Source organism: Panthera leo, chromosome D2 (genome assembly GCF_018350215.1).
Source record: "Panthera leo isolate Ple1 chromosome D2, P.leo_Ple1_pat1.1, whole genome shotgun sequence".
In the NCBI taxonomy this organism is placed as follows: Eukaryota; Metazoa; Chordata; class Mammalia; order Carnivora; family Felidae; genus Panthera; species Panthera leo.
In genome coordinates, this window is record NC_056689.1 from 47,209,451 (window position 1) to 47,231,196 (window position 21,746).

General features: G+C 37.4%; 1 protein-coding gene across 7 annotated transcripts in view; it reads right to left on the reverse strand.

The window, feature by feature from the left end:
• The window catches only part of PARG (poly(ADP-ribose) glycohydrolase), a 131,511-nt gene that overhangs the window by 72,648 nt on the left and 37,117 nt on the right, over window positions 1-21,746 (reverse strand). For all 7 annotated transcript variants that reach the window (XR_006194404.1, XR_006194402.1, XR_006194401.1 and 4 more), the window contains one exon: window positions 2,743-2,835. Coding sequence is in view for 2 of the 7 variants with exons in the window: in XM_042908054.1 (XP_042763988.1) it covers window positions 2,743-2,835 (93 nt within the window). In the remaining 5 variants the exon portion in view is untranslated. The remainder of the gene's footprint in view (window positions 1-2,742; window positions 2,836-21,746) is intronic.

Sequence of the window (21,746 nt, forward strand, 5' to 3'; positions counted from 1 at the left end):
TCACACTTCACTTTGACAATTTCTTTGAGACCTAAATCTAATTTTATTAAAGCAATTAATAGGACATGTGTATACACAAGTATGTATAATGTGTAAGAAGATAGGTATTTCCTTTATAATCATTTTAAGTCAAGGAAGATACAGGACATTTTTCCTTCAAATTTTTTATGACTGAAACGTCTTCTAGTTGTCCCAAACCCAAATTCACTGATCTTTTCTTTTCAGTAAATTCACAGGACCTAAGTATTGTGTTCAGTGGGTTTTATTCTACTTTAAATGTTTAAAATATATGTTTTTAAAGATATGATAGTAAAGCCAAAGACCAACTGCCAGTATACATGTCAGTTTTTAAGTTTTAAAATGCTCCAGCATAATATTTAAGGATGCTTTTCTTTCTACCTTTCAGTAAGATCCAGAACTAAAAATCCTGGATATGTGCATTCATCTCAAACCGGTATACTATACATAGACGACTGTCCTGATAATACTTCAGCAATCAACACCAAAGTGAAACAGAGGAAAGGCAGGCAAGACAAATCAAAAGTACAATGATATAGCAACTTTTTTCTAACAGAAAATGTACATCAATGCTAGACTAAAAGTTTCCTAGAAAAAGGTTAAATTTGCAGTTCAACTATTTCCCTTGTGAAAATACAAAGGTAAACAAACAAGGGAAACCTAAAGAATCATTATAGTTTCCAAAAATCTCTCCTTTTAGGCCTTAGCAATTACCATTTCTAAGAAAGAAGAAACAGAGACCTCATATTGATTTCCATTTCCCACCCTATGCATTTATTTACAACTCAGAAATGCGTTTAGAAAAGGTGACAATGTATCAATGATTTAAAGCAAACTGTTAGTTTTAGCTAAAAATGAGCTTTTAGGGGAGCAAGGGTGGCTCAGTTGGTTAAGAGTCCAACTCTTGATTTTGGCTCAGGTCATGATCTCACAGTTTGTGGGACTGAGCCTCATGTCTGGCTCTGCGCTGACAACACATAGCCTGCTTAAGATTCTCTGTCTCCCTTTCTCTCAGCCCTTCCTCCCAGTGCATGTGTGAGCACTCTCTAAATAAACAAACATTAATTTTTTTTAAAAAAGAGCTTTTAACTACTATTTATGAAGTTATCCATAAAAATGAGTTTAAAAATTAATGGTGATATTTTAGGCTTAATGAATGATAAATGCAAACATTCTTCACCCCCAAATAATCAACAGTATGATTTTAAATAGAATAACTGGGGCACCTGGGTGGCCCAGTCGGTTGAGTGACTGACTTCATTCAGCTCAGGTCATGATCTCATGGTTTGTGAGTTCAAGCCCCACATTGGGCTCTGTGCTGACAGCTCAGAGTCTGGAGCCTGCTTCAGATTCTGTCTCCCTCTCTCTCTGCCCCTCCCCCACTCATGCTCTGTCTCTCTCTGCCTCAGAAATAAATAAACATTAAAAAGAATTTTTTTTAATAAATAAATAGATAGAATAACTGATTTCTGTTTTCTTAGAGGAGAAATCCTAAAAAGTCATACTTGGGGAAAACTGAAGGATGTAAATCTTTTTTTTTTTTAAGTAGGCTCCATGCCCAGTGTGGAGCCCAATAACCAGGCTTGAACTCACCACCCTGATATTAATGCCTGAGCTGAGATCAAGAGTTAGGTGCTTAACCAACTGAGCCACCAAGGCACCCTAGAAGATGTAAATCTGATTATCAAATGCTTAGCTAGATAAAAATAAAAGTGGTTTAATATGAACCAAGATTTTTCAAAAAGTTCATGTCCAAAATGTGTTTCCTTTAATTTCCTTTTTAGAAATCTAAAATTTACCTTTTAGATTTGGTCTAGAGAATGTTGATGTGATAAGTCATTAAATAACAACATATGCAGCTCAATTTGCCAAAGATATACTTTGATATCAAACTGAAATGTTAATTTTCACAGCAGAGATTTACTTTTCTTTTTTTTAAGATATTTTTTAATGTTCATGTATTTTTGAGAGAAAGAAAGCAGAGCACGAGTGGGGAGGGGCAGAAAGAGAGGGAGACACAGAACTCCAAACCAGGCTCCAGGCTCTGAGCTGTCAGCAGAGCCTGATGCAGGGCTCGAACCAACGAACTGCAGGGTTATAACCTGAGCCGAAGTCAGACACTTAACCAACTCTGCCACCCAGGTGCCCAGCTCATGGTGCTTTCAACTTTTAAAAATGAAAGAAAGAATCTGGTATTAATTAAGAGTCAGTTAAGTGTCCGACTCTTGATTTTGGCTCAAGTCATGATCTCACAGTTTGTGATTGGAGCCCTGTGTTGGACTCTGTTGGACCCTGCACTGACAGCACAGAACCTGTGTGGGATTCTGTGTCTCCCCCTTTCTCTGCCCCTCCCCTGCTTGCCAGCTCTCTGTCTTTCTCTCAAAATAAATAAATAAACTTGAATTGTTCTAAATCCATTAGTATGTTTTGGGATAATGACCTCTTTTTAAGTTAGAGACTGTTTAAACAAAAAGAGAATAGGAAGTCTAAGTAAGCAAATATCAACAGAGTAAACTGAAGCTCAGAAATTGAATGCTGCATTTTTAATGTCCTTTTGCAGCATTCCCTCTAGCCTCTAACCCTTTCTTCAGTATAGCAAACTCCTCATACTCTTTGACACAAACTGTTTCCTATCTCTCTCTTCGACCCTGACCATTAGAGTTTAAAAGAAATTCAGTTGTGAGTCTCAAGAAAGCTACTGGGGAAAAAGTTATTTCTACTAACCTGGGTGCAAATATTTGGCAAACAGAGTGCAATTTTCACCATATCAGGCAAAATCGACTGATATAAATGTTGAGCTTCTGCTTCTTCAAGTACCTGAAAACCAATAAAATATTTTAGTGAATAATAACAAATGAACAGATGTTTATTATGAAATTAAATTACATACCTGCTTTTCACAGGATCCCATAACGTACATTATCAGTATCATCAAACTCATGTAAAAGTGCACCAATATGAGCACTAAGGTGAACTCAGGTAAACTTACAAATTCATTTTCAAATATATGTAATTTACCTCAATAACCTCTGAAAACTAATTAAGTATCCCAAATATCACATCTCTCTCACATCAACATTTATAATTAAATAAAACACTTGCAAATAAAAAACAGTACATCCTGCCCTTGCTTACAATTAAAAACTGCTAGACCAGTAAGGATTCTCTCAGAAACCTCAAGAATCCATCTAGCTCCAATAGTCTATAACTTAAAAGAAATCACCATAAAAACTATAAAAATTATTTCAGAGCACAGTATAATTTTCAAATCTAACATACTGGGTAGTAAACAATGAAGTTTCTGATGACCTTAGAGTTTTCCTTTTCTAGGCACCCTTGGGAAGTTAAAACCACAATTCCCATATCATAATGTGATGCACAACAAAGATAACATTCACAGCCCATTTTACTTTTATAATTTCCCATCTCTACAGGCTTTAGAAATTAGGTCTTTTAATCCAATTTCTCTCTAAAAAGTCAGGGCATTTCTTTAAAAGTACTAAAAATGATAATACTGTTAATTTGGAAATTAACCAATTTGGAGTTAACTAACTAACCATTTGGAAATTAATTTGTTAACAGTCAAGATTAAAGTAAAACATTTCTCTACTTAAAATTACATTTGAACTAAAGAAAGTCTCACTTATTATCTAGTCTGATTCTGTCATTATTACTGAGAAAAGAAAACTGAGGCCAAGGAGGTTACCTGACTATCCTAGATTGAGACTGTCAATTAGTAATTAAATCAAAACTAGAACCCAAGTATTCTCACCTCCACTCCACTGCTCTCCCCACCTCTCTATGTGACCATGGGATTACTGAGAATACAGACTCTTCACAAACCTATAGATTTTCTTTGCTGTAAACTAGAATAAAGGAATATTCATTCGCCTATCTGCAGCTGTACAAGGTATGTGTGTAAACAGAAAAAGTAACAAGTTATTTTACTCTGGTTTTAGAGGGAATTTCTAACACTAAGAATTTTCTTTATCCAGCGCTCTAAAAATCAAACTACACTTACCTCCCTCTTTAAATTCGGACAGTAGAAAAACTAATATTCAGAATGAACAGAAAGATATTTACAATTCAGGGAATTTGGGATTCAATTAATCACAGATACCTAGAAAACTAAGTGAATAACACAAGACAATTATTAATTCTGGGAAAAACAAAAAGTTGTGCTAGAAAAGCAATCATATCTTAGATATGAACAGTGTTTTTACCACCCTGGTTTAAAAACCAGAATATTGATCTTAATTGAAATGAATATGATAACTATAGTGGGAAATGGGAAGCAGAAATAATGCTTATGTTAATGGTGAAGGGGGAAGTGAATGATAGCTAAATCCTAATCCTCTATAATGGGAAGTTAACACATTTAAAAAAAAAAAAAAAGAGTTTGAAGTGGTTCAATGGTTGCCTCTTCATTATAAGCCTCTTTATTATGATAAAAATAAAAACTAAATTGAAAAAAAATACAGTCATAGAAGTCATCCTACTATTTTAGAGGTACACATTAAAGATACTTGCTTTCCTTTGCCTGAAAATGCAGAAAACATTAACACATTTGTTTAAAAATTCACTTTTCGTACTTATAATTCATCCTTTTGCTTCTTAAAACATATTTTGAAATAATTATGGATTCATAGGAAGTTGCAAAAATAGTATAGAGACGTCCAGTTTACCCTTGACCCAGTTTTCTTTAATGGTTACATTTTACATAATATCAAAAAACAGAAATTAATACTGGTACAGTGTGTATCATTCTATGCTATTTTTTATCACATGTACATATGTGTAACCAACAGCAAAATCAAGATACAAACCTTTTTCTCTATAATCTCTCTCTCCTGCTACCCATTTAGTCACCCCCCTCCTTCCTCCAACCATTCCTAAGCCCTACCAACCACTAACCTGTTTTCCATCTCTACAATTTTGTCATGTTATATAAATGGAATCAAACAGTATATGTCGTTTTAAGACTGAATTTCTGGGGGTGCCTGGGTGGCTCAGTTGGTTAAGCGTCCGACTTCGGCTCAGGTCATGATCTCACAGTTTGTGAGTTCAAGCCCCACGTGGGGCTCTGTGCTGACAGCTCAGAGCCTGGAGCCTGCTTTAGATTCTGTGCCTCACTCTCTCTCTGCCTCTCCCCTGCTCAGGCTCTGTCTCTGCCCCAAAAATAAATAAAACAGTAAAAAAAAATTTAAAAAAAAAAAGACTGAATTTTTCATCCAGCATAATGCCCTTAAAATCAACTGAAGTTGACACAAGTATCAATGGTTAATCCCTTATTGCTAAGTAGTATTCCATGGTATAAATATACTACAATTTGTTTAACCATTACTCACTGAGGGACATTTTGTTTGTTTACACTTTTGGGCCATCACAAGTAAAGCTGTCTTTTACTTTCAACTTGCCTATATCATTATGTCTGAAATGATTTCTTATAAACAACATACAGTGCATCTTTTTTATTCACTTGGTAAATCTCTTTTTTTGTTTAACATTTATTTATTCTGAGAGAGAGAGTATAAGCAGGAGAGCGACAGAGAGAGGGCGACAGAGAGAATCTCAAGCAGGCTCTGCCCTGTCAGCAGAGCCTGACATGGGGCTGAATCCCATGAACCACGAGATTATGACCTAAGCCGAAATCAAGAGTTGGATGTTTAACCAAATGCTCCCATTTTGTAAATCTCTTTGAATTGGTAGATTTAGATCACTTAATTTACATTTAATTTAGGGAATATTCATTTCATTTTTTATTTTCTATTTATCTGTTCTTTTTTCTTCCTTCCTATGGGCTACTTAAACATGTTTTAGAATTCCATTTTTATTTATCTAAAATGTTTCTGAGTACATCTGTTTGAATAGATTTTTTCTTTATTCGCTGTTCTAGGCATTACATTATATATAACTTACGACAGTTTACTGGTGTCAACATCTTACCAATTCCAGGACAGAAATTTTACCTTAGTTCAAGTCCCTTTATCCTGCCCCATTTATAATTTTCAAATTTCCCTACATAGAAAGAACCACATTAGACCATACTATTTTTGAAAAACAGTTAAAGATAAAATGTCAAACACAATTTAAAATACTCAAGAAAAGTCTATTATATTGACTACATGTTTACTCTTTCTGTTGTTCTTCTGTCCTGATGTTCCAAAATTCCATCTTGTATCATTTCCTTTCTGTTTCAGGAAATTCCTTTAGATATTCTTTTAGGATAGGTCTACTAATGACAAAGTCTCTCCCTTTTCCTTCATCTAAACATCATGGTTTCCCCCTTTATTCCTGAAGAATATTTTCATTGGATATAGAATTGTGGGTTGACAATTCTTTCCTTTTAGTCCTTTGAAAATATTTTATCACTTCCTTCTAGTCTCCATGTTTCCTGATGAGAAATCCACTATCATTCAAATTGTTTTTCTCCTATAGGCAATGTGTCATTTCTCTCCTAAAGCTTTCAAAATGTTTTCTTTGCCTTTTCAGAAGTCTGACTTTTAGGAAGTCTTGGCATGGAACCCCTGTTTGGGGTTCACTTGTCTTCTTCACACTGCAGGTTTATGTCTTTTGTAAAATTTGAGAAATTTTCAGCTATTATTTCTAGTTTTAAGCTACTAATTCTTCTATTTTTTCAGCCTTGTCCTCTTTCTCCTCTCCTTGTGGTACTAAAACGACATGAACATCAGATCTTTTGTTATAGTCCCAAAGGTCCTTAAACCGGCTTTTTTTTTAACATGAAATTTAATGTCAAATTGGTTTCCATACAACACCAGTGCTCATCCCAACAGGTGCCCTCCTCAATACCTATCACCCACCCTCCCCTCCCTCCCACCCCCCATTTACCCTCAGTTTGTTCTCAGTTTTTAAGGGTCTCTTATGCTTTGGCTCTCTCCCTCTCTAACCTTTTTCTTTTTTTCCCCTTCCCCTCCCCCATGGTCTTAAGTTTCTCAGGATCCACATAAGAGTGAAAACATACGGTATCTGTCTTTCTCTGTATGGCTTATTTCACTTAGCGTAACACTCTCCAGTCCCATCCACATTGCTACAAAAGGCCATATTTCATTCTTTCTCATTGCCAAGTAGTATTCCATTGTATATATAAACCACAACTTCTTTATACATTTATCAGTTGATGGACATTTAGGCTCTTTCCATAATTTGGCTATTGTTGATCGTGAACATTGGGGTACAAGTGCCCCTATGCATCAGCACTCCTGTATCCCTTGGGTAAATTCCCAGCAGTGCTATTGCTGGGTCATAGGGTAGCTCTATTTTTAATTTTTTGAGGAACCTCCACACTGTTTTTCAGACTGCACCAGTTTGCATTCCCACCAACAGTGCAAGAGGGTTCCCGTTTCTCCATATCCTCTCTAGCATCTATAGTCTCCTGATTTGTTCATTTTAGCCACTCTGACTGGCGTGAGGTGGTATCTCAGTGTGGTTTTGATTTGTATTTCCCTGATGAGGAGCGACGTTAAGCATCTTTTCCTGTGCCTGCTGGCCATCCGGATGTCTTCTTTAGAGAAGTGTCTATTCATGTCTTCTGCCCATTTCTTCACTGGATTATTTGTTTTTTGGGTGTGGAGTTTGGTGAGTTCTTTATAGATTTTGGATACTAGCTCACCAAAGGTCCTAAAACTGTTTTTTATCCAGTCTATTCCCTTTCTGTTGTTCCAAATGAATAATTCTGTTGTTCTTTTTCAAGTTCACCATTTGTTTCTTCTGTCATCCCATTTCTCCATTGAGCTCATCCACTGCATTTTTTAAATTTCCGTTATTCTATTTTTCAGTTCTAAAATTTCCATTTGGTTTTTCTTCATAGCTACTATTTCTTTGCTAGAAATATTTTTTCATTGTTTCAAGCAGGTCTATAATTGCCCATTGAAGCCTTTTGTGATGGCTGCTTTAAAATCTTGTTAGATAATCCTAGAAGCGCCTGGGTAGCCCAGTCAGTTAAGTGTCCAATTAAGGCTCAGGTCATAATCTTGTAGTTCATGGGTTCGAGCCCTGCACCGAGCTCTGTGCTGACAGCCCTGAGCCTGAGCCAACTTCCGATTCTCTCTCTCTCTGCCCCTTCCCCACTCATTTTCTGTCTCTCTCAAAAATAATCATTTATAAATACATACATACATAAATAAATAAATAAAATCTCGTCAGATACTTTCAATATCTGTTTTATATTAAGGTAGGTATCTTTTGATTGTCTTTTCTCATTTCAACTCAGATTTTCCTCATTTTTGGTAAGGAGTCATTTTTGGTTGAAATCTGGATACTGTGGGTATTATGTTGTGAGATTCTAGATCTTATTTAAATCTTATTTTAGCAGGTCTTCTGTAACAGGGGAAGGCAAGAGCTGCCTCATTACTGCCAGTTCAGAGTAGAAAGTCAGGTTTTTTACTTGGTGAAGAGTGGGGGAGGCATCCTGTACTACTCAGTTGGGGGTAAGAGTTAGACCTCCCCACCAGGCCTCTACTGTATCTTTTCTAGGGCCCCACAGACCCTTGTTGGTCAGTCTTCTCTCCACCTTTCAGAGTCTTCTCATAGTTATAAAAAAATTTTTTTAATGTTTTTATTTTTGATTGAGGGGGGGAGAGAGAGAGAGAGAGAGAGAGAGAGAGAGAGAGAGAGAGCGCACGAGCAAGGGAGGGGCAGAGAGACAGGGAGACAGAATCCAAAGCAGGTTCCAGTCTCTGAGCTGTCAGCACAGAGCCCGACATGGGGCTCGAACTCCTGAACCACAAGATCATGACCTGAGCCCAAGTCAGACACCCAACTGACTGAGCCACCCAGGCACCCTGGAATCTTCTTATGTTTATATAGTGTCCAGGGTTTTTAGCTATATTAAGCAGGAGAGATGGGGAGAAATGTCTACCCAAACATTTTTAACCTCAAGACATTTAACCTTATGTGTCTAAATGGGCTGACAGCTGCTTCTCCTTTGGGCACCTGTCCTTGTCTTTTAAAATTGACATATGAGTAGTTGCTGCCATGCTTTGCTGACTGTCACAAGCTTTAAAATATCACTTATTTATCTGATAAAGCATTTTTGTACTGGACTTCCTCACAACTGTCAACACTTCAGAGCTATGTCTAAAGCCGCTTTGGAAACAAAAACAAGAACATAAGAAACGTCATTTGAGAACATAACCAACCCAACTACTGCTTGAGACAGAATGCATAATTTAAAAAGCTACCTTGATCTCAAGCCCTCTCACATATTATTATTTTTATGTGAATGTTACCGTTTACAAATTATTATTTACTATTAATCTGTACACTGCAAACCAAGATACAAGTGGTGAAAGGTTTTTAAAATGTAAATAATTTCGGGGCACCTGGGTGGCTCAGTTGATTAAGCATCTGACTTCGGCTCAGGTCATGATCTCACAGTTTGTGGGTTCGAGCCCTGTGTCAGGCTCTGTGCTGACAGCTCAGAGCCTGGAGCCTGCTTTGGATTCTGTGTCTTCCTCTCTCTCTGTCCTCCCCTCCTTGTGTTCTCTCTCTCAAAAATAAATGAACATTAAAAAAAATTTTTAATTAAAAAATTAAAATGCAAATAACTTCTTCACTTGCAGAGTAACAAGAACCTTAAACAATAAATAACAGTTATAATACATCATATATTATGTTTATTTATAATAATGGTGATGATGATTATAAGGAAAATAAACATAAGATAGTAAAAAGGAGAGCTTCATTAAATTTTCCCAAAAGTAAAGCCCTGCCCTCTACTGGAAAGTCTGCATAGATAATTATATGTAGCAAGTGTTTCTGCATATGAATGTGTGTGCGTGTATTGTGTTTTTTCTAGTCCCACAAATCCATTATGCATGTCTCAATTCAAAATTGATACAATGAGTTCCAAAATTATAATACTATTTAGTTCATTGCTTCTTTTTAAACTTTAAACCTGCTTGTTAATTCAACTGGCCAATAAACAAAAATCTTGAGTATTTATTATGTGCCACTGTGCCAGGAATGAAGACAAAGCTCTATGCTCTCTCTGGGACCCCCTCAATAGGTCAGCCTTAACCCTGAAGGGCAGTCATCATAGTGACTGTGGAAAGGCTAGTCCTTTAGCAGACAGAAACATGGACAAACTACTAAAATAAAGTAACTGATTTGCCAAATGCCAAAACATTATGAATGATTTAAATATCTAGAAGAATGCAAATAAGAGATGTTTACTTATTTCTTCTTTCACAGAATACTTGACCAACTAAAACCAAATCTGTGAAATGTGCTCTAACACTACAGACATATTCATATGTGCCTAAGTACAGTATCTAGCACACAGAAAGTATTAAATAAATAATGACTACTGAACTTTGAGAGAATAAGTGAAATCCGTAGCTGATAAAATCAGGAAACTACCATCATCTTACTAAAGGAGGAAGTTTCCATAGATATACTTCTTCAAATAGTTCATAGCAAACAACTTTTAAAAAGTGTCCAGTCACAAATCAGTGAACATAATAAACACCTTAAGCCATTCCATTTTATCTACTGGTCTAAACCTAGTTAGATCCCAGTAAAATTCTGAAATTACTAATAATCTACTTTAATGAAAATGTTCAAAAAAATTTTATATGTAAGGTCTAGACTACATATAAATAATTTTATTTAATTATTAAATTAAATTTTAAATGTTATTAAATAATTTTTCAAAATAAAAAGTATTATCACACCCCAAAATCTGAAGAGGAAAAAACTCATAATCCTATGACTCTGAAATTAAAATAACTGCTCAACTTTTGTTAGTTTTTAACTAAATGGTATACTATATTTTCCTGTGGCTTGTTTTTTAGCCATAAGAGAAAGCCATAGAAGTCCTTCCATGTAATAGAATGATAAATGCTACACAGTATTCCATAGTATAGATGTATAATTAATTCTCTATTGATAGTAACTATTTTTCCCAACATTAAATGAAAATTTTAAAAATACAGCAAAGGGGCGCCTGGGTGGCTCAGTTGGTTGAGAGTCCAACTCTTGGTTTCAGCTTAGGTCATGATCCCAGGGTCATGAGATCAAGCCCCGTGTCCAGCTTGGCACTGAGCATGGAGCCTGCTTAAGATCTGTATTCTCTCTCCATCTTCCCCTCTCCCCTCTACCCCTGCTCCCACTTACTCTCTCTAAAAAACAAAAACCAAACAGCAAAGTTAAAATAACTATACACTGAATACTCATACACTCAGTAGTTTCTATGATTACATTTTTCTATATTTACTTTTGTCATATATCTACCCATCCATCAATCCATTTTTAAATGCATTTTGAAGTAACTGGGGACATCAGTACTTTCATCACTTCAGCCTGCATGTCAGTAAGCAGTATAGTTTAAAATTTAATATTTAGTTTAATATTTATTTACAGTTTTCTTTCCTTTGAGGTAAAATTTACATACAGTGAAATAAGCTAACCTTAAGCAGTATACTTAAGTGGCGTATTACCATTCAACAAATTTTTACAAGGGTATACACCTGCATAACCCAGACCCCTACCAAGATATAGGACATTATCAAAACCCTAAAAGTTCTCTCATGCCCCTTCCCAGGAAACTCCTATCCCCACACCTGAGGGACTACCATTGTTCTAAATTTGTTCTATTATAGATTAGTTCTGCCTCTTGTAAAACTTCATATGTTGGAAACAAAGGACCTGTTCTGTTTTATGGAAGGCTTTTTTCCCCCTCAACACAATATTTTATCAGTGATTTTGTTCCCTTTTATTATTTTATTCCATTGTATGAATACACCACCATTTGTTTATTCATTCTCTTGCTGATAGACAACTGAGCTGTTTCCTGGTTTTGGCCAATAGGGAAAGATGCTATAACTTTCTTGTATAAACACAAGACTTTTTGTGTACATACTTTCATTTCTCTTGGGTATAGAAAGGAGCAGAATTAATGGGTCATAGGGTAGGTAAATGTTTAGTTTTCTTTGTTAAGATTTTTTAAATGCTTTTTATTTATTTTGAGAGCGCAAGCACACATGAGCGTGTGCAAGTGGGGGAGGGGCAGAGAGAGGGAAGGAGAGAGAATCCCAAGCAGGCTCCGAGCCTTGTCTCAATCCCACAAACCGTGAGATCATGACCCCAGCTGAAATCAAGAATTGCTTGTATAACCGACTGAACCACCAATGAGCCACCCAGGCGCCTCTAAAGGTTTAGTTTTCTAAAGAACTGCTACACCTTTCCCACAATATAACATAGTAGTATCATTGTACACTCCCAACAACAAAGTATGCGAATTCCACTTGCTTCACATCTCTACTTACAGTTGGGTCATTTTAGTTTCAGCCTTTCTAGTGCTTATGTATTAGTATTTAGGATACATAAATACAATTCATTTATTTGTTAGGTAAACTTGTTGCAGATATTTTGCCCTGTTTTTAGTTTGTCTGTTCATTTTCTTAATGCCTTTAGGTGACAAATATTCATTAATTTTTTTATGGCTAATGCTGAGTCCTATGAAATCTCTGCCTAAGTGATAAAGATGCTTTCTTCTAGAAGCTTTATGGTTTTAGCTTTTGTATTTAGAATTATTTTCCATACATGCTGTGTAGGGGAAAGTGTATGTATATCCCCCATGCATATATCCAGTTTTTCCTGCACCATTTGTTAAAAAGAGGTTTCTTTTCCCCCATTCGATTGCTTTGGCACCTTTGTTGAAAATCAAATGATTATATGACCATGGGTTTTCTTGGCTGTCCACTGAGCCATTTGCTTCTTTGTTATATTTTGTTTTTATTGAAGTTTAATTAACATACGATGTTATATTCGTTTCAGGTATATAATATAACGATTCAACAATCCTATATTATTCAGTGCTTATCACAATTTGATTCTCATGCCACTGTCACACTGTATTAGTTTCCTTAGGCTGCTAAAGCTAAGTGCACAAACTGTGTGGCTTAAAACAACAAAAATTTCTTCTTTTACAGTTTTGGAGGCTGAAATCAAGGTGCTGGCAGGGTCGTTCGCCCTCTGAAAGCTCTAGGGAAGAATCCTTCCTTGCCTCTTCCTAGTTTTGGTAGCTACCAGCAATCCTTGGGGTTCCTGGACTTTTAGAAGCTTTCAAGAAATCGTAGCTACGATTATGATGATACACATTTTACCCTCTTACTTGTTTAACATTCTACTACACTTAAATGACTAAATATGCAACAAGACTTGGTTCATGTTTCCCTGTGAAGCCTTCCCTGGTTTTCCTAATTGCTCCTTCTTCTGTGACTCTATAGTCACACACACATACCTGTATTATAGCACTTATTATAGCTTATTATAATTATTTACATGGTTTTTCCCTCTCCTCTCATCTGTGAAACACTGCAAAGGCAGGGAATGTATTTCATACAGCTTGTATTCCAGTACCAGGCACAGTATTTAGTATTCATTATTTGCTGAATAAAGAGTTAATGAAAAGAAAAACATCACATTTTATCTTGAAAGTATCACTGAAAAATAGAAAGCATAAAAACTCTAAAGAAACTATAGCTCAAAGAAGGTAAAGCAATTTTCCACACTCACACTTAGTGGCATAAATCAGGACTAGATGCCAGGGCTTTGTCTGCCAGGTTTTAGAGTACAGAGCACTGGCCAAGAAACTGGTAGACTATAGAGGTGCAGATCTGCACTTACTCTCTGTGTTAACAAAAAATTTCTCAATTCTTTCTCAATTTCCTCATCCATAATAAGGATCATTCTAACTCTGTTTAACTTACAGAGTTATGAAGGCTCAGATGTAACAGTGTTTTATGAATTCTAAAGCCCCACACACAAATGCAAAGTAACAGTAATAATCATAATCTAATGGGCCAGTAAATCACTACCTTACTGGAGCCTCCCTCTTTCTTCATCACCCCCACATCAATTAACTGCCAGGTCCTACTGACTGATCCAGCAGGAACTTACATATTCATTACCTCTTCTTAATCGCTACTACTAAGCTACCCTGACTCAGCCCCTCATTCAATCTCCCCAAGAGTGCTATAACAATCTAACTGCTGCCCTACTGCTGGCCCACCTTCAGTTTCTGCCCAAGTACACCCAGGTGTGTCCCTGCTCCACTTGAAAGCTTTCAATGCTTTTCAATGCCTTTACAATACAGGGCAAACTCTTTGAACTAATAACCAACTATTTGGCCCTAGAATGTTCATCTAGTCTCGTTTAGCACATGCACACACCACCTTCTGGGCATTTTACATACCAGGCAACTCAGCAATTTACTCACCACTAGCACCTACCTGTGCTGCCACAGATACAATTTGTGCTACACCTGTATCTTTCTTACTCAAAAATTTTTTAAAATGTTTGTTTATTTTTGAGAGAAAGAGTACGAGCAGGGGAGAGGCAGGGAGAGGGAGACACAGAATCCAAAGCAGGCTCCAGGCTCTGATCGGTCAACCACAGAACCTGACCAAACTCCCAGACCGCAAGATTATGACCTGAGCCAAAGTCAGGCATTTAACCGACTGAGCCACGCAGGTGCCCCTTTCCTACTCAACTTTAAAACTTACCTAACCTTTTGATGTCCTGCTTAAACAACATGTTGCTTCAAAGTCTATCCAAATTTATTCACCAGGTAGAAGGTAACTCTCCCTCTTACAATTTATCTGTACTTTTTTTTTCACAAGACACTTAAGACTTTCTGCTTTATATTGTAGTTATTTATGGATATGCCTACTCGTGCTTACTAGAAGTTCCTTTAAGACACGATTTATGTTGATTCACTATGCCTAGAACAGTGATATTCATATGTAACATTATGTAACATTCTCAATAAAAATATTTGTTAAATTAACTGACATTTTGTATCATAGTTAGGTATTTTACAAATTTTCCTCTTCCTCCTCTCTACTGTCTATGAGAATCTCCACTGCTTAGGGCAAATACTAGAGTTTCTTTCTTTCTTTCTTTCCTTCTCTTTTCTTTTCTCTTTTCTTTCCTTCTTTCCTTCCAAAGAAAAATAAATTGGAGCACCTAGGTGGCTCAGTCGTTAAGCATCCGACTTCGGCTCAGGTCACGATCTCACGGTTTGTGAGCTCCAGCCCCTCTTCCAGTAAAAACACAAGCTCCACTTTGGGTGAGCCCTGCTTCTCTTTCCCTCTCTCTCTCTCTCTCTCCCTCTTCTTCTCTTTGCCACTCCTCTCTTTCTGCCCCTCACTCACTTGTGGCCTCTCTCTCTCTCCCAAAAAAAGAAATTAAACTGCATATGGATTGAGCTTTCTATAATATACCTAAAACTTTTTATCTGTAATACACTTAAAACCTACCAGAGCTACCTCTAGAGCATCCCAAATCTGAGAGACAGGTTCATATTTCAGAAATTAAAAAGAAATCACTTAAGTCAGAATTATTAAGATCTTTGAGATCCACCTATTCTTCAGGGACGTTTTTAGACTATAAATTTAAATGTTAGAGAGAAAAAAAACAATTATAGCACTAAATTATGTAAGAGTAAAAAATCAACTGGAGAAGGTGAATGTTTCCTACATTTATTTGTGCATGACTCAGGCTGACACTTTGAAGAGAAGAATGTGACAGCTTACAAGAAAACAAACTCACTCACTCCCCTTAATTTCTGAAGGCTCATGCAAGTCTGACAGGCCAACCACAGGGTGATCTCTCATGTGTATCATCCATGACAATTATGGCTTCAATAAAAATGTTCTCCAAATTTTAATAAAGCCCAATTGGTTTTCAGGAAATAGCTAGCCTAATCTCTTCATATTTAAGAAAGCGTATTTCAGAAATTAGTGAACTAATTTGTGCACCTAATTAAGGCTGTCTAAAAATTTTATCTTAAAGCATGAAAAGAGGTATGAAATGAATGCAGTGGAGGAGGACACGGTGATATGAAAGGCTGAGCGCTAACAGGGGTCAGTGTTGGTGGCACAGGGTAAAGAGCTATGCTGAGAGGCCATCCTGCCTCTGTATCACCTTTGCTGGTTTTCCTCTTCAAACAGCAATTAAGAGTTTCCCTGGGGCGCCTGGGTGGCGCAGTCGGTTAAGCGTCCGACTTCAGCCAGGTCACGATCTCGCGGTCCGTGAGTTCGAGCCCCGCGTCAGGCTCTGGGCTGATGGCTCGGAGCCTGGAGCCTGTTTCCGATTCTGTGTCTCCCTCTCTTTCTGCCCCTCCCCCGTTCATGCTCTGTCTCTCTCTGTCCCAAAAATAAATAAAAAATGTTGAAAAAAAAAAAAAAATTTAAAAAAAAAAAAAAAAGAGTTTCCCTGTGAATTTTCAAAGTGCTGTGACTAAATGTGGGAAGCACATTTAAAAAAATCACAGCTCATTATAAGCATTTGAAATGATTTAAGGTCTTAGAGTATTTACCTTGCAACATACACTGGAAATAATCTGTACCTGTCATTATATTAATTTGATAGTTGTTTAATATGGGGAAAATCAGGCTGCTATAGACACTTCCTATTCTTCCCCATCATTGGTTATCGGGAGCAGAAGGGGAAAAAAAAAAAAAAAAAAGGGAAAAAGACTGCTAAGCAGCGGAATCTCATCTTATTCTGAATCTCCAAGCCCAAAGCGGAGCTCTAATTAGCCAGTACAGGGAAGAGGAAGGAGGAATGAAGTGAGAAAGAGCTTTCCTGGGGATCCTCACAACTCCATTTCCAGTCTCTCCCAATCACTGTTCTAGTGCTCAGGACAGAACTCTGCACTGGTTTCTTACACCATTCAGAAAACAAGCCACCAATGTCTTAAAATTCATGCATTTTTGTAGATGGGTGTGGAAATTTCACCATTATATACTCCTAAATCGAAATAATTAACAACTAGTCTGGGAACACAACCAATTTGGGAGGAATATCTTCATCTAATTCTTAAAACAAAATATGCCTCTAATCAAAAACAGCCACATCATTTCCTACACAAATCTCATTAGATTATACATGAATAGGATTGTGTAGGTTTATGAAACATAAAGGAAGCTCTTCTCTAAACAGTATTTACTGACAATGACAATCTTTTTTCGTGCTAATAATAAAATGCACAGAGTATTCTTACCTTAGAAAGGACAAAATATAATAACACAACCTCATTATCCTCTGTCTCCAAAGAAGAATTTACTTCTCAGTACTGTTAGGGTAAATGATTACTCTTTAGGGAACAATCCCACACTAGCACAAGATACTCTGATAGGTCTTTCTCATCTCCCACTCCTATTACCGTATGACTACATGGCCATATCCATCAATCATGTTAGCAAACACAACCAACCACAATGCTATTACAGAGAAGCTAACACATATTTTCAATACCATATAGTCACACTATTATCCATCTTTCATAGCCAGGCAATCAAACTGAACATGACAAGATTTCAGACAAATAGCTAATGGTAATATAAGTTTTCTTCCAGTCCTGGAAGCAACATGAACTTAATTTGTTCAACAAATATAAGTTCAATCTTTTACTATGGTTTATATTTTTAAATTTAACAAGAATATTTTTGAACTATAAGAAATACTTTAAAATTACTTATTTTTATTTAAAAAAATTTTTTTAATGTTTTTATTTATTTTTGAGGGAAAGAGTGCAAGTGAGCAAGCACAAGTAGGAGAGGGGCAGAGAGACGTGGACAGAGGATCTGAAGCAGGCTCTGCGCTGACAGCACAGAGCCCTACACAGGGCTCGAATTCACAAACCATGAGATCATGACCTGAGCCGAAGTTACACACTTAACTGACTGAGCCGCCCAGGTGCCCCTTACTTATTTTTACTTTTAAGTAACTTTTAAGGTAGTTCAATGATAGCTTCTCACACATGACTGGAAAAATAATTTGCCACATAAACCAAGTAATGTGCATAAAGTGCATACATATATATTACAGTGTTTAATTCTTAATTTAATTCTTAAATTATACCGTATGAGTCAACAATCAATATTATAGTACAAACTTCACTCTTACTAACAAAAGGCTGAAACGCATGACTTTCCCACAAGGTGTGAGGGTGCCCCCTGGTGGCAGATTCCTTGCAGAAAACAAAGAAATGTATTAACAGAAAATAAACACTATTGCAATGAAAATATCCTTTAAAAAATTTGACCAAGTTCTACTCAACAACTCAGTTATTTCAGGCAATACCCAATGTAGAAAAAATTCAAAATGTGATCAAAGAATGTTGAGAAATCTCTGAAGTTCACTGTGAAAAGATCTGACCAGCAGCGATTTCCAAGTAGCAAGACCAACAAGATATCTAACACAGAGGAATCTGAGAGATGACTTCAGCCAGCACAGAACAAAACTTTCTAAGCTGTCCAGGATGGTAGCCACCAGCCACATGAAATGACTTAGCATTTGAAATGTGGCCAAGTGTGACTGAGCAACTGAATTTCATATTTTATTTCACTTTAAATTTTTTAAAAATGTTTATTTATTGAGAGAGAGAGAGAGGAGAAAGGGGCCGAGAGAGAGAGAGAGAGAGAGAGAGAGAGAGAGAATCCCAAGCAGGCTCTGCACCTGTGCTTGGGCACAGAGCCCAATGCAGGGCTCAATCTCACAAACCATGAGATCATGGCCTGAGCCAAAGTCAAGAGTTGGATGCTTAACCAACTGATCCATCCAGGCACTCCTATTTCACTTTAAATAGCCATCTAAGGCTTTGGCTACTGTTTGGACAACACAGATCTAGTCCTACTTGCTACTGCTACTCCATTGCAGAGAAAGTCACCAGAGCAATCCAAGGAAGAGTCAAAGTTTCTAGACATATGTAGAAAAGGATGGTACAAACACATATGACTAAACCTTTACCTTTTGTTTGGGGATATTTATTTATTTATTTATTTGAGAGAGAGAGAGAGAGAGAGAGAGCGAGCACAAGCAGGGGAGGGGCAGAGAGAGAGAGGGAGACACAGAACCCAAAGCAGGCTCCAGGCTCTGAGCTGTCAGCGCAGAGCCTGACATGGGGCTCAAACCCAGGAACCGCAAGATCATGACCTGAGCCAAAGTCGGTTGCTTAATCAACTAAGCCACCCAGGCACCCTTGTTTGGGCATTTTTAAGTACAACTAATTTAACTCAATTGCACTGAGCTACTTTTGGTAACTGCAATTCCTCTTAGAATACAGAGGAGTCTAAAAATGGCCCAGTATTCCTTTTGAAATAATTCTGGCTTTATAGCCTATATAAAACTGAAGATATGTGATGACTTGTATAGCATTTAGCTACAAGAGTTTAAGCTCAATTATCACCTAGAGTATCCATTCTTTTCTTACATGTAGAGAATAAAAAGGCAAATGGGTCCCTGAACTGTGGATTAGCTGAGTTCAGGAATCCAAAAAGAGAACAGCCCAGGTGGCCCCACATCTACTTAAGTACTCTAGTAGTATGTTGCTATTTAGTTCAAGCACCTATTGAGTATTCACTTTGTCTGGGACATCACATTGAGCACTGTGAGGGATAAACACAAAGGCAGACAACGCAAGGTGTCTGCCCTCCAGAAATTAACTACTTTTTAGGGTAAAAATGGCACACAAACAACCATAAGGGTTTTATGTGTGCTGGCCTTACCTTTTCTTGATACCAACTGCCAATCCCAAGTGATCAGCTATCACTTTATATAAATAATTCCTAAATCTGCCATTAACAAGCTGTCACTTAAGACCCATATCCCACATTTTTAAAAAGTTTATTTATTTATTTTTGAGAGACAGCACGCGAGTATGCATACGAGTGGAGGAGGGGCAGAGAGAGGACAGACAGAAAGCCAGGCAGGTTCCATACTACCAGTGCAGAGCCCATCCTGGGGCTCAAACCCACGAACCATGAGATCATGACCTAAGCCGAAATCAAGAGTCAGATACTTAACTGACTGAACTACCCAGATGCTCTGACCCACATTTCTGTGTGATCTACTCTCCTTGACTATCTTGAAATTAGTTTAAGAAACATTTACCAAGCACCAGCCATAAGCTAGAAAACACTAAGATGCCCTGGAGAAGTTCAGCCTCAGGAAGGACGCAGACATTTAATAGATCATGCGTTATGCGGCAAACGCATGGAGGTGCATGCAGGACTACTGAAAGCACAGAGAGAAGTTTTTAGTAGATACTAGCAAGAGAGGAAAAGAGTTCTTGGAGGAGATAAAGACTGCTGGGTCTGAATAGGTGGATTAAGAGCAAGCAAACGGCATGCCAGGGAATCACAAACAACAGTCATTAGAATATCAGGTTTGGAGCAGGAAAGTGGCAAGAAATGATGCTGGAGTAGTGGCAGAGGCAAGGCCATGGAATACCATAAATATAAGAGTTGAAAATAGATGAGGTGCCACATAAGGTTTGAAGATATATGCCTCAGATAGTTCACTGTGTGTGAGCAGCATGAAGGATGGATTTGAAGGGAGCAACACTGAGCATGGGGCTCAGCTGGATGACTGTTGCAATATACCATCTGAGTCACGACAATGGCATGGATTAGACAAGTATGGTAGAAATAGAGGTGAGGCTCAAGAAGTGTTCAGGAAGTAAAATTATGGTGTCTTAATATAAGAAGATGACAGAGAAAAAGAGCTAAAGATTTGAGTGTACCCAGCATTAAGTGGTATTTAAAGCTCTTGACACTAGGTTAAGAGATAGGAACTTAACAAGGAACAAATCAAATCACAGGAAGGTAAAGGGACATGAACAAGGACAAAGCCCATGACAGAAGTGACAGCTACACTAGCACTAAAGGATAAGCAAGGTTAATCAGGCCTTTGGGAGAACGGTGATGCCAGAAAAGATATAGTGACATAAGTACCCTAAGGTATAATTCCATTTTGGACTTGCTGAATTTAAGGAATGGAATAAAACTAGTGTTTCCTTTGAGATAACAAGAAAGAGACGAATAAGGAATATCCTGTTCATTGGAGGATGCTGAGTGGTATCCACAGCCTCTATCCATCAGAGGCCTGTGGCACCTTCCTTTCTGTTGTGAGAACCGAAAATGTCTCCAGGTGCTGCCAAATGTCCCCTGGGAAGCAGAATCACTCCTGAATGAGAACTACCACAACCAACTATAGCAGTTAAGAGCTAAAACTGGAGTGAGAAGCACCTGGGTTGAAATCCTAGCTTTATCACTTGAGCAAGTTACTTAATCCTCTAAGCCTTGATTTTCAGTTATTTGTAAAATGGAAATGTTAGTGTTTACCTAATGGGGTAGTTGTGATAACTAAATGAGATAAAACATACCACTCACACTGTACTTAGTACATAGTAAAGCTCCCAGTTATAAGGACCTCCACTGTCTCCACCACATAATCAAACAGGATGTTGTGGCAAACATCAAGGAGATCGTCTACAGGAGGAGAGGAGGGGCGGAGGAGAAGGGGTTAAGTTTGGGAGGAAATAGGGCTAACCCTGAATGAGTAGGAGTTTGCAAGTGAATTGAAGCTCAAATGGTCTCCAATTTAGGATGTCCAGGCTCAAAGAAGGAAAGGATTATAAAGGAAGATGGAAGTCAACTACAGGGAGAGAGGTTGAGTATTTGGCTGCTCAACCAGTGAGCTGTGATAGTAATTAACTTTCCACTCCCAATGGAAGATGCCTTTGTGCTACAGATTGAATGCTTTTGTCCTCTCAAAATTCATATGTTGAAACCTATTCCTCCAATGCAATGGTATTTGAATGTGGGAACTTAGGGAGGTTAATTAAGTCATGAAGGTGAAGATGTCATGAATGGGATTAGTGCCTTTATAAAATATTAAAGAGACCTTAGAGAGCT